The sequence below is a fragment of the Oncorhynchus mykiss genome, chromosome 13 (genome assembly GCF_057628025.1).
Source record: "Oncorhynchus mykiss isolate SJ-2025 chromosome 13, ASM5762802v1, whole genome shotgun sequence".
Lineage (NCBI taxonomy): Eukaryota > Metazoa > Chordata > Actinopteri > Salmoniformes > Salmonidae > Oncorhynchus > Oncorhynchus mykiss.
Window position 1 is genome coordinate 37,915,467 of NC_143034.1, and position 14,324 is coordinate 37,929,790.

General features: G+C 41.7%; 1 protein-coding gene across 10 annotated transcripts in view; it reads right to left on the reverse strand.

The window, feature by feature from the left end:
* Positions 1-14,324, reverse strand: part of LOC110486063 (signal-induced proliferation-associated 1-like protein 2) — a 111,038-nt gene that overhangs the window by 63,582 nt on the left and 33,132 nt on the right. For all 10 annotated transcript variants that reach the window (XM_090196129.1, XM_090196128.1, XM_090196127.1 and 7 more), the window contains exon 2: positions 1,038-2,753. In XM_090196129.1, the coding sequence (XP_090052255.1) occupies positions 1,038-2,424 (1,387 nt within the window). In that variant the 5' untranslated portion in view covers positions 2,425-2,753. The remainder of the gene's footprint in view (positions 1-1,037; positions 2,754-14,324) is intronic.

Below are 14,324 nucleotides of genomic sequence, written 5' to 3' on the forward strand. Positions count from 1 at the left end.
AGAACCCGATGGTCACTCTGACAGAGCTCCTCTGTGAAGGTGGGAGAACCTTCCAGAAGGACAACCATCTCTGCAGCACGCCACCAATCAGGCATTGTTATCAAAGATCCCACCATGTCGAACCAACAATTTATCCGTCTGCCTTTCTAAAATAATATCGAAACTTCCTGTTTCCATCATTGCTGTCATGATTTTTATAAGGTATGACTTTACTCGCATAAAAAGTGTGGATGGAAACATGGTTATGAGGAGTATGTTGACACCAAGATGTTGTCTGTATCATGTACAGATCACAGATCATAAGGTCTTACAGGAGGCATATAAAGGTCTAAAATAGGCCTAAAATGGCCACTTTCATCAAGATTTTTTCATGATTGCGATACAAATGTAAAATGCATGTCAAACATTCTTGTGAGAATTGCCAGAACAATCTGAGACACCAAAAAATATTTTCCAACTAAGCTGGCGTGGAATCGCCCATCTTCAAGTTTAGCTCAAGTCTGTAAAATGGCTGAAAAAAGCTATTAGCAACATCTTGGGTTTGATGTGGATATTCATATGGCTAATATGAATTTATTTTCAACCTATGTATACTGACAAATGTAGAGGGAAAAACTACTGCACTGCGGTGACTCAACTGTGACTATAGTCATCTCAGGCAATGTCAATCACTGACATATAAGCAACATTTAAGTGCCTTTAAGTGCCCAGAAGTTATGGTCAACAAACAAGCTACACTTATGCCATCTAAAAAGCAGAGTGGAAAATTGCAGATTTTTAAATGTACCTGCAATCGCAGGTATCATGTTGACGTCTACTCCAGTAAATTCTTTCCTCATTCAATGAGCAGGTCATAGATTTTCAGCAACATTTAGCTACACATGGCCAGACTCTATGGCATGTCTGCAAACGTGCATTTGTAAACACTGCAAAGCACATCGTAAATGAACTTGAAAAACTGAAAAGCCCCATCTGGCTACAGTACATTATAGTAAGGAAACAATTTAGTATTAGGAGGTAACCAATGCCTCTCTTACCTTTATTGTAAAAGTACTTGTGGTAGTAGTAAGCCCCTTGGTCAATGTGTTCGATTATGTAGCGCTTGTACATGTCCCTGTGGAAAGCCTGGCTCTCCCTTGGCACCTCGAGCACCGACACCCCTGCGTTGGTGCACCGGGTGCTGAGCGATGATTCCACAGAGTAGCCTTGTCCTCCACCCCCATAGTTAGCAGCATAGTCTCCACTCCCATAGCTGGCGCTGCTGGCTTTGCTCAGGGCCACCTTCCTCTCGCCCTCGCCACCAGTCTCGTTTCGGAAGTACGGACAGCTGAGCACCAGGGTATTGCTCTTCCCATCCCCTTCATCTGCGTCCATGCTGGCCTTGTGGCCCAGGTCCTCGCAGCTGCCTACGGGTGACTCACAGATGGGCATGGGCGTGGCGCTGTCTCCCAGCCCAGAAGCCGGCGTCTGGCACTGAGAGGCAGCCGATGCCCCAGTGGTAGTGTTCTTCCTGCGACCCAGGTCAGCGCGGTTGGCCACCGCCTCGCTGATGTTGAAGAGGACGCTCTGCACATCGTAGTGGGCAAAGCACTTCTGGAAGCTCAGGGGCCTTCCGAAGCGCCCTCCGTACTCCTGGTCCAGGTACTCGCCCTCGCTCTTCACATTCCGCAGCCTCCGGAAGATGGAGGTGTCGGCCTTCTCTGCCTTCATGCGTTGGATGAAGGACTTCTCCCGCTCACGGCTGTAGAGCAGGGAGCTGTCCACGTAGTCGTAGCCCGGGATGCAGACAATGTCGCCTCGCGCGATCTGGGCGGCCGTCTGTAGGCTGGATGACAGGGTGGTGTTGAGACGCAGCAGCTCCGGGAAACTCTGTGGAGGAGGCACGCGGGGTTGGTCCGAGCGGTCCTCCATGGGGTAGCCCCTCAGGGTTCCCACAAAGCCTTCGCTGGCGCCGGACAGACTCTGCTTGTCGAGAGAGGACGTGCTGCCATACTCACGGTGCAAGGTGGCCCCAGTGTTGGGGTTGATGGTGGTGTGATCCAAGTCTTCGGCGCCGATGTCACTAATGGTGACCTCGCTGTTGCTCCTCTTGATCCCAGGGAAGCCCTTCATGGGGGAGTGGCTCAGGAGGTCACACAGCGGATACTTGGTCTCTGGGAACTTGGCACTGAGTAACTCCTGGTTCTTTTGGAGGATGACCTCTGTGCTAAGATTTGACGGTCCCTTCTGGAAGGTCGGCACCAGGCTGTCATAGCGTGGTGGAGGTTGTGACTCCCAGCCGTCCTTTCGCTGGGGCCAGTCCGACACCCTCGCCCGGACACCCATCTTGGGCATGGCTGGCGTTCCTTGCACGTTGGCATTTGGAGGTCCCATGGGCCCCTTTAACGCTTGGAGTTTCTTGTTGAACAGGTTATCCGACTGCATCAAATGATTGGAGCCTTTGGTTCACCAGCTACTCCAGCAAGATTCGCTACGTCCTCAGTCCAGAGGCTAGGCGCAGGTACCTTACAGTCCCAAATTTCATGACTAGTTTCCAATACAAGCCATTTGCTCTGGAAACTGCGATCAGGTAGTACTAGGCAAAAACCCAAATCTGGGGTTTCACTTCGCCAGGTCCATAATCCATAGAAAATGATTAGTTTGACAGATCTCCTTGGGTCTCTGAAGGACCGTGTAGCATAGAAGGTGAAGATCCTTTCCTGGTCCACATCAAGCCAATGACCGGCACATGGTGATCCTTTGTGGATTCAGATCTTAAAAAGTGAGAAACATAACATGGTTAATTTCATTCAATTATAACATCAAAAATAAAAACAGAACTAAAATTGCATTTTAACAATTTGTACAAAGGCCTAAACACAACGAACATCAATTGTCATTGCTATTTCGGTTTAATCAATCGGACCGAGGGCCTACAAACAATGTCCATGTACCAATATTAGAACAAAATACATGTATTGCATTGATGGGGTTTTTGGCAGCTTTTAACACATTGGGAATTGTGTGGCTGAAAGATTAAAGGCCTTTTCAAGTTCAAAGGCTCATTTGCAATAATTTAGAATGAATTATTTCATGTCTCTAGGTGCTGCAAGCTACATGGCTGTAAATGGCCCACAACCTTGTTGAATTTGAAAGATTTATCGCAGTTATCTGATCTGTATTAATGTAACATGCCACACAGCCTATGCAAAAACAAGTAATGCCTCCTAGGTCTTACAGAAGAGTAACAATGTCACATGATACGAATCATCCTATCACTCTCAAAGTAAACTGTTTATCACACTGCCTCTGGACTGTGGAGTCATTAAAATGTTAGTTGTGGAGGGCAGGATTTCAGAAAACAGTATAAAACTGCCAACATTAACCAGTATTTAGTTAGTCCTCTTGGAATGTGATTAACCGTGTGAACATGTGACCAACATTTCAACCTTCCTGATAAGTACTGTATGCATTTGAAAGTGATACTAATTAGAAATGACATTACTGTGGAATTGCCCTTATTAAAAATTGTAAAAAAAAAAGAGTAGAGGGAGAATGTTTATGTTAAGGTAGTTGCATTATTCAGAGGATTTATTTCAAAACAGGCTACAATATTTGTGAACAAGGACAAATGTATATCCGTACCAGATTTGAATATCCATAATTCACCATTTCCTATAGTAAACATCAACAGATTTAACACCAGGGGGTATATTAATACCATGTTGGGAAATACCAGTCTGAATAAGTCCCAAATGGCACCCTATTCTCTACATAGTCCCGGGTCAAAAGCAGTGCACGATCTTTAGATAGGCCCCAAAACTTTGACCAGACGGAATAGTCCCCCTACCCTTTGAGGATAAACACAGGCCTTATCCTTTCAGCTGTCTCTTTTGCCTCATTGTATTGAATGTTGAATGGTTCTGATTGGATGCTCATTTGAACTTTAAGGTTACCTTAGTGTAAAAAAATGTGAATAAATAAAGAGTATGATAACTAGAATAAATAACATCATGGGTTTTTTGAATTTGTTATAGGATACTTTTGAAAGTGCCACATCCATTCAAACACCATGGACCTTTACTGACTAGTTTATAAATCAACACTCTTAGCAAGAGCCAGACAGACCATTGCACACTAATCAGTGTAGAAACACCTCTAACAGACGGCTGTTTAAAACGAGCGTTAAGCAGTCATAACATCAAGGTGTAAAAGTAATTCACTACAGAGGCAGCCGTGCTATGATTGGACCCGGAACACTGAGGGGGCCCAAGACGCAGTAACCGATGCCAATGACGCCCTGCTCCATTATTAAAAACACCCCAATAAAATGAGGAGGAGATCAAAGTGAGAAAAGAGCCCTCATTAAATGCATGGCCTTAATGTCCGACTGCTTGAGAGCAAACAGATCATGAAAGCGTGAGATGAAAACAGCGTGTGACATACTTTCTTCCCCCTTCAGTCCTCGTCAGGAATCTTCTGAAAAGGTTCCTGCCTCGGCAAAAGAAGACAACTTTGGTTCTGAGGCTTGAGTCAGTTGTCTGATCTACAAAGCCTAATTAAGTGGATATGGTTTAGAAGTACAAGTTCATGCTGCTTTACATATCAGTATGTATACTTCCTATTGGCCATCAAAGGCCCGACTGATGCTGCAGTAGGGTCTGACTGATTCTGGAAGTTAGGACCAGCTAAAGTATGACGGTGCACTGCATCGGATGCTTGAATCTTCAATATGTCAAAGTTTGTGTTGTAATATGTCTCAAATTAAAAATACATTAAAAAAAGCACATAGCACTCTATTAAGCGTTGCAATAAACTGCAATAAACTGCAATAAACACATAGTAATTACCAAGAGTCAGATAAATTGCATGAACATTGTGTTCAAGCATCAGTCAGTCCCTAGATGGTCTTTAAAATAAGACCATCTAAAAAGGGGGGGAGGAAAAAAAATATTATGTTTTTTTTTTTTTTTTTAAACATACAAACGTGGTCACAAATGAACGGGCGACACCACCGTCCATCAAACGTCAGCCTGAATGTAGGCTACAGTCTCACCACTGCTGGTTAATGACAGAACCGATGTGCGCTACAGTTGGTTCCACGAACCAGCGGGGCACACAGAGCTGGCCACTCACCCAAACATAACGGTAATCAAATGAGGGAACAGTGCAAATGTTAGGGTAGTGACATGGGAGCAACATTTGGCTGGGAGGCAGAGTAGTGTTGTTTTGGTTGAAATCTATAGAACGGACACTATCTACCCCGACTGGGGTACAGTGAAGTGGATGTCAGTACTGGGTATTGGATTCTGTGATTTGGGAGAGTTTGAGATTAATGCTTCTACACCTGCATTGCTTGCTGTTTGGGGTTTTAGGCTGGGTTTCTGTACAGCACTTTGAGATATCAGCTGATGTACGAAGGGCTATATAAATACATTTGATTTGATTTGATGGTGTGTGGCATCTAGAAATGAGCCAGGCCTAACTCATTGCTGGCTGCAGAGGTTTGTACTTGTTATGTCTGTCTGTATGGCTCAAACCCATTTGACATACTGTTACACTGAACTATAGATTTGTGTGTGATCTGGACATTGTACTTGAGCTATATTCCTATGTGATTAAGCTATTGTTTGCAGTACTACAGTTCAAATTCAGTTATTCAGTGACATTTTGGAAATGCTCATGCAGTCCCTGTATCATCACAGTTCATTAACCACGGGAACAAGCGCAAGTGGCGATGTCCTTCGGGAACACTGGGTAAAGATTAGTAGAGGTCGACCGATTAATCGGAATGGCCGATTTCAAGTTTTCATAACTATCGTAAATCGGTATTTTTGTGTGTATATATATATATATATATATATATATATATATATATAATAAAAAAAACGTAATCTTTATTTAACTAGGCAAGTCAGTTAAGAACACATTCTTATTTTCAATGACGGCCTAGGAACGAGGCAGAACGAGGCAGAACCTTGTCAGCTCGGGGGATCCAATCTTGCAACCTCACAGTTAACTAGACCAACGCTCTAACCACCTGCCTCACGAGGAGCCCGCCTGTTATGCGAATGCAGTAAGCCAGGGTAAGTTGCTAGCTAGCATTAAACTTATCTTATAAAAAACAATCAATCGACTGTCGTTGCACCAATGTGTACTTGACCATAAACACTGATGCCTTTCTTAAAATCAATACACAAGTATATATTTTTTAAACCTGCATATTTAGCCAAATCCAGGTTAGCAGGCAATATTAACCAGGTGAAATTGTGTCACTTCTCTTGCGTTCATTGCACACAAAGTCAAGGTATATGCAACAGTTTGGGCCGCCTGGCTCTATTATGACATAACATTGAAGGTTGTGCAATGTAACCGGAATATTTAGACTCATGGATGCCACCCGTTAGATAAAATACGGAACAGAATAAACGTTTTGTTTTCGAGGTGATAGTTTCCGGATTTGACCTAAGGCTCGTATTTCTGTGTGTTTATTATAGTTAAGTCTATGATTTGATATTTGATAGAGCAGTCTGACTGAGGGGTGGTAGGCAGCAGCAGGCTCGTAATAGTCAAAGGTATATGGTTTAGAGAGAAATAGTCGACACGTCATAATTCCTATAATAACTTGCGGCTGAACTTGAAAGGGGTTCCTTCGTTATTTTACCGTTCATGTCTTCCATAATAGAGAATGTCTTGATCTACTTCAAATAAGGTCTGTGTTTCGTTCAGGCTTAAACCACCTCGGCGTTTTGATACCCATGTAGATCTCACTAGGATAAGGTAACGTTTGTCAAAATATTTTCATAAATCCACTCTACAAAAAAAATGATCTTTGCTTATATTTAGCCAATATTGATCAGAGTTACCTTGTCCTATGGATATCTACACAGTTATCAAATTGGCAAGGTGGTGTAAGCCTACACGAAACACAGACCTTATTTTAAGTGAATCTAAAAATATCCTATGGAATAAATGAATGAAGGAACCGCTTTTCAGATTTTGCTAGAAGGTGTCATGGGAATTATGACTCGCACTTTGGTAGTCAATTCTTACCATGTCCATTATTAAAATAGGATTTCCTGCATATAGAAATTACAGTTTTTGTTTTCAACATTCATCACAGGTAACTTAAACTGTTTTATTCAAACAGTTGAGAGTATTTGTCTCCTAAGCAGACTCTTCAGTGTCATTGTCACTTCAGAGCTGTGTGTGTCTTTTACAGATGGCAGAGAAAAACAGAGCACCAGTGTGGGACTATTACATGGAATTGGCACCAGGGAAAGCAAGGTGTCTTATTTGTGATAAAGATGTAAGCATGGGGTCAAGCAAAGGTTAAATAAAAAAATACCACCCTGTGGAATCACCTTAAGAACACCCATCCAAAAGCCGATATGTATTATATTAAGTTAAAATAAAAGTGTTCATTGTTCATTCAGTATTATTGCAATTGTCATTATTACAAAAATGTGTGTACCTATATACACATTTTAAAAATCGGCCGATTAAATCGGTATCAGATTTTTTTTGTCCTCCAATAAATCGGTTTCGGCGTTGAAAAATCATAATCCGTGGACCTCTAATGAGGTGGGCAACAAAATAAATGACAGAGAAAGGAGGTCAGTGAGCAGTGGAAGCTTTGCAGCCAGTTCCAAAACCCCCAGAGACAGACAGACACATCATTCCTTTGTTCTACTTGACAATGTGAGCTTTATCTTTACCATTAAAAATGATTCAGGAAAGTAAAACATACTGTATATATTTGGGGGGGGGGGGATTTCAAATCGAGATTCAAATTCACACCAAGGGATTGGCTGCAATATGCCTTGAAGCCTTCGAATCAATGGGCTCATGTGTCTCCAACTGCTGACTGGGCCCGTATCCAAACCAAGGGGCAAGAAAACAAGGGCGTCTAGCCTGCTTCCAACACCGTACATGGGTGCATCCCATTAACTGGCAACCCACCCTGGCATTCACATAACCTCGCACATCAATAAGACAGAGCTAAGATAGCAGGGACCCCATCCATCTTCCCACTGCTTGTCTGCTTTGCCTTGTTAGGTGCACTAGCCTAAGTACCCAGGCATTCTAAGCCCCTGGAAGAACTACGAGATACTCCCAGTCACAGGGCCTAATGCATTCCATGCCAGGGGAAGTTTCTCCAGGATTTATTCCAAGCGGAGGCAGGCAGGATGGGGTGGGGTGGGGATCAGTTCACATACACATTCCAGTGCGGTCCTCCGATATGCACTCCACCACGACATACATGCGTACGTTTGATTTTGATTTCCTGAAGCAGAGACAAATCAGTGTGTGTTTACTTTAAAATGACTACTCCCTCAAGAAGGCAGGTTGGTTGGGGGGTGGGAGAGGTTGGTCAGCCATCGAGAACACTGTGTGGCTGTTTAGTTGTGGGGCTGTAGCTAGTGAAGAGGGGCAGCGGTGGTAGTGGTAGGTGGGCCAAATGAAGGTATGGAGAAAGGCCATAAATAAACAAAAAGAGAGGAAATGCAGACATCAAGGAACTGAATGTAAACACTGATGGCTCTGCAGGAGCTAAATGAAAGACGGACCCCTGGGAAGTACCCAGGGAGGCACATATGGGTGGGTTGTGGGGAGGATAGTGCATCTGGACATTAACATTGGTTTTGTTATTGTTGTGGCTATTTCCTCTTCTGCTGGTCTCTCTGTTTACTATATAAAACAGGCCAGCTAACTTTTCTAAATATTTTTTAAATAATTTGAAATGGGTATGGTTTAATCGACGTAACAAAAAAAAACACAAAATAAGTTGTTTAACTGACTTTGTCAGACATAACCTAGGTACAACAGATCCATTTATTGTATGAGACACTTAAAATGTGCCTTTAGAGGCCATGCAAAAGAAAAGCAATTTAGATTAAGAGTCGATATTAACAAAGGAAATTGAACGACTAACAGTACAGTTAGATAGCAATAACAACTGTACCATAGCGACACAGAATACGTTAGAGGAAAAACAAAAAGAAATGGAGGAACTTATTCAAGATACAGTGCAATATATTATAAAAATAAAGCGAACTGGATGGAATATGGGTAAAAATGCACCAAAATCTTTTTCAATCTTCATTATAGAAATGCTACCAAATTGTTTTTATTGAAACTTGTTAAAAATGTCACGCATGATTTCACCAAATTATATTTTGAAAGAGGAAGTAAAGTACTTTAAGAATAGATTTTCGTTTCAGTCTCCTCCATCTCCACTAACCAATGCTAATTGTATGGATTTTTTCATAATAATAATGTAAAATTCACATGAGTCTTTCTGTACAGATGTTAAAGCCAAATTACAGAGGAGACACTTCTTGATGCAATTAAAGCCTTTAAGGCTGTGGAAACTCCAGGGCTGGATGGCATACCAGTGGAAGTATACCAAACTTTTTTTGATATACACAGAGGACCACTATTAGCATGTTTTAACCACTCCCATATAATGGTAGATTATCAGACACGCAAAAGAAGGTCTGATATCATTATTACTGAAACAGGACCCAAGTGGTATATATAAATATCCAATCCATAAAAAAGGCCTCTTACACTTCAGTGTTCTGATGCAAAAATCCTAGCAAAATGCTTGGCGCATAGAATTAAAAAAATATTGTCAAATATTATTCATCCTAATCAGACAGGTTTTTTACATGGAAGATACATTGGAGATAATATAAGACAAGTACGGGAAACAATAGAATACTATGAAATATCGGGGACACCAGGTCTGGTTTTCATAGCCGATTTTGAAAAGGCTATTGATAAAGTACGACTGGAGTTTATATATAAATGCCTAGAATATTTCAATTTTGGGGAATCTCTTATAAAATGGGTTAAAGTTATGTATGGTAACCCTAGGCGTAAAATAGTAAATAATGGCTACATCTCAGAAAGTTTTAAACTGTCAAGAGGTGTAAAACAAGGTTGTCCACTATCGGCATAACTATTTATTATTGTCATCGAAATCTTAGCTATTAAAATGAAATCCAACAATAATATTAAGGGATTAGAAATCCAGGGCTTAAAAACTAAGGTGTCATTGTACGCTGATGATTCATGTTTTCTTTTAAAACCACAATTAGAATCCTTCCACAGCCTCAGAAGATCAAGCTTGTTTTCGGTCACATGTCCAGGAATGGCTGAAGAATTGCAATATTTGCCTAGAACTAAACGCTGCAGATAGCAATACTGGGTGATTTGAAAAGCCATAGTCAATCAATCAATAATATAATAACTATTTTAGCAAAACTGTTTACCTTTAATTTACAATCTGCAGAAGCTATAAGAATCAATGTTGAAAAATGTATGGCAAATAGAAATCCAAAGAGGATAGTGTTGGGAGACAGATGGGTGGGGTTGAATCGAGCTGAAGGGTGGGACTAATAACAAGATAACCAATGTAAAACATACAGGGTCTGTAAAATGTATATAGTTTTAGAAATATTGTTAAATGGCACAGTTACAAGTGGAAACTGGATGGACATCAGAAAAAGAGGATGGACTAAAAACAAACAAGATATAACTATTGTAAAATAGATTGTTTGTAAAAATGTGTATAAGATGTATGGACTGAAGGTAGAAGCCTGAGTGTTGTTGTTTATTAGTTTGCTCCAATTGGGGGAAGGGTGGTGGGGTTTGCGGTGAATAATAAAGGTATATAAAAAATAAAAAAAAGTTTTTATCTATATGGGTATGTATATGAATGTTTATGTATGCAAATGTATGGGCATATACAGTGTGGAGAACAAGTATTTGATAACTTGCAAAATTGGCAGTGTTTCCTACTTACAAAGCATGTAAGAGGTCTGTAATCATAGGTCTGTAATCATCATTTTATCATAGGTACACTTCAACTGTGAGAGACGGAATCTAAAACAGAAATCCAGAAAATCACATTGTATGATTTTTAAGTAATTAATTCGCATTTTATTGCATGACATACGTATTTGATACATCAGAAAAGCAGAACTTAATATTTTTTACAGAAACCTTTGTTTGCAATTACAAAGATAATTTGTTTCCTGTAGATCTTGACCAGGTTTGCACACACTGTAGCAGGGATTTTGGCCCACTCCTCCATACAGACCTTCTCCAGATCCTTCAGGTTTCGGGGCCGTCGCTGGGCAATCCCTCCAAAGATTTTCTATTGGGTTCAGGTCTGGAGACTGGCTAGGCCACTCCAGGACCTTGAGATGCTTCTTACGGAGCCACTCTTTAGTTGCCCTGGCTTTGTGTTTCGGGTCGTTGTCATGCTGGAAGACCCAGCCACAACCCATCTTCAATGCTCTTACTGAGGAAAGGAGGTTGTTGGCCAAGATCTCTCAATACATGACCCCATCCATCCTCCCCTCAATACGGTGCAGTCGTCCTGCCCCCTTTGCAGTAAAGCATCCCCAAAGAATGATGTTTCCACCTCCATGCTTCACGGTTGGGATGGTGTTCTTGGGGTTGTACTCATCCTTCTTCTTCCTCCAAACACAGCGAGTGGAGTTTAGACCAAAAAGCTCTATTTTTGTCTCATCAGACCACATGACCTTCTCCCATTCCTCCTCTGGATCATCCAGATGGTCATTGGCAAACTTCAGACGGGCCTGGACATGCGCTGGCTTAAGCAGGGGGACCTTACCTGCGCTGCAGGATTTTAATCCATGATGGCGTAGTGTGTTACTAATGGTTTTCTTTGAGACTGTGGTCCCAGCTCTCTTCAGGTCATTGACCAGGTCCTGCCGTGTAGTTCTGGGCTGATCCCTCACCTTCCTCATGATCATTGATGCCCCACGAGGTGAGATCTTGCATGGAGCCCCAGACCGAGGGTGATTGACCGTCATCTTGAACTTCTTCCATTTTCTAGTAATTGCCCCAACAGTTGTTGCCTTCTCACCAAGCTGCTTGCCTATTGTCCTGTAGCCCATCCCAGCCTTGTACAGGTCTACAATTTTATCCCTGATGTCCTTACACAGCTGTCTGGTCTTGGCCATTGTGGAGAGGCTGGAGCCTGTTTGATTGAGTGTGTGGGCAGCTGTCTTTTATACAGGTAACGAGTTCAAACAGGTGCAGTTAATACAGGTACTGAGTGGAGAACAGGAGGGCTTCTTAAAGAAAAACTAACAGGTCTGTGAGATCTGGAATTCTTACTGGTTGGTAGGTGATCAAATACTTATGTCATGCAATAAAATGCAAATGAATTACTTAAAAATCATACAATGTGATTTTCTGGATTTTTGTTTTAGATTAGAAAACCTGCAAAATTGGCAGTTTATCAAATACTTGTTCTCCCCACTGTATATACACAGTATATCACAAAAGTGAGTACACCCCTCACATATTTGTAAATATTTGAGTATATCTTTTCATGTGACAACACTGAAGAAATTACACTTTGCTACAATGTAAAGTAGTGAGTGTACAGCTTGTATAACACTGTAAATTTGCTGTCCCCTCAAAATAACTCAACACACAGCCATTAACGTCTAAACCGCTGGCAACAAAAGTAAGTACACGACTAAGTGAAAATGTCCAAATTGGGCCCAATAAGCCATTTTCCCTCCCCGGTGTCATGTGACTCGTTAGTGTTACAAGGTCTCAGGTGTGAATGGGGAGCAGGCGTGTTAAATTTGGTGTCATCACTCTCACACTCCTCATACTGACTGGTCACTGGAAGTTCAACATGGCACCTCATGGCAAAGAACTCTCTGAGGATCTGAAAAAAAAAATGTTGCTCTACATAAAGATGGCCTGGGATATAAGAAGATTGCCAAGACCCTGAAACTGAGCTGCAGCACAGTGGCCACGACCATACAACGGTTTAACTGGACAGGTTCCACTCAGAACAGGCCCCGCCATGGTCGACCAAATAAGTTGAGTGCTCAGTGTCATATCCAGAGGTTGTCTTTGGGAAATAGACGTATGAGTGCTGCCAGCATTGCTGCAGAGGTTGAAGGGGTGGGGGGTCAGCCTGTCAGTGCTCAGACCATACGCCGTACACTGCATCAAATTGGTCTGCATGGCTGGACTCCAGTGGCAACCTGTGAAGCTCTGGGGAACTCCATGCCCAAGAGGGTTAAGGCAGTGCTGGATGGAGATGGTTGCCACACAAAATATTGACACTTTGGGCCCAATTTGGACATTTTCACTTAGGGGTGTACTCACTTTTGTTGCCAGCGGTTTAGACATTAACGGCTGTGTGTTGAGTTATTGAGGGGACAGCAAATTTACACTGTTATACAAGCTGCACACTCACTACTTTACATTGTAGCAAAGTGTCATTTCTTCAGTGTTGTCACATTTAAAGATATACTCATATTTACAAAAATGTGAGGGGTACTCACTTTTGTGATATACTGTATATAAAAAATAGCAAAACTATATATATTTACCCCAAAAATATATGGGGGATTGGGAATTGCAGAGAATTGCATTGATGGAAGCAACAATTTTGCCGCAATATTAAGCTGATCCACCCCAAAAAATAAAACATGTTTAGATTTATTAACCAGAAAATCTAGTTATATATGGTTGTTTATGAAAGTTAGCTGGCTGAAGCAGTGATCCTGCTTTGTAGTATACCCCTCAGCACCTACCCTGAGCTACTTGAAATCATAGTGGCATTGAGTAAATATGCCTTTACCCCAATAGCCACATAAAATCACAAACTAATGGTCTTGGGTACTGGAGATATACAAAGTAGACCCCCCTCACATGGATGCTTTTAGTGTAAAAAAATAACGTGTGTACATGTAGTAGCTTTTTTTTTTATGGCAAGCTGTTACTGAATTAGGCCCATTTGGTCTGTGATGAGTGAGATGAGAAGTAAAGAAGGAGATAGTTGACTGTGTCAGTACATCCAGTATATTCAAGTGATTAAGTAAAATATTTTTTCTAAGACAACAATCTGAAAAATCCATTTTCATATCACTACTCCCCGGTGGGCAAAACTGGGCTGTGCTGGCTGAAATGACGCAGTTACAGGTTCTATGTTTATTGGATTCTCACAGTGGTTGCTCTTCCATATCCTAAACGTATATGGTATAGCTATCCATGTTGGAGTATAAAGTACTGTATCATTACTTTCAATCAGCCTATGTCAGCAATCTCTAGCAGTTTTTTTGGCAAACCAAGTGGTCAACGTTAAGGGCTGCCAATAAAGCTCTTGTTGAGTTTTTTTGAAAGTGGGATGGCCATGCTCTGGCTCTGCTGACTGGCCCAGTTGACTTGGATCAGCTGTTCAAATAAATCAATGCCAGAACGCACCAGAAGCCCTTTTCAACCTGTGAACCTACCCCCCAGCCAACATAACCCTTCACAGCTGAGCTCTAGGCAGG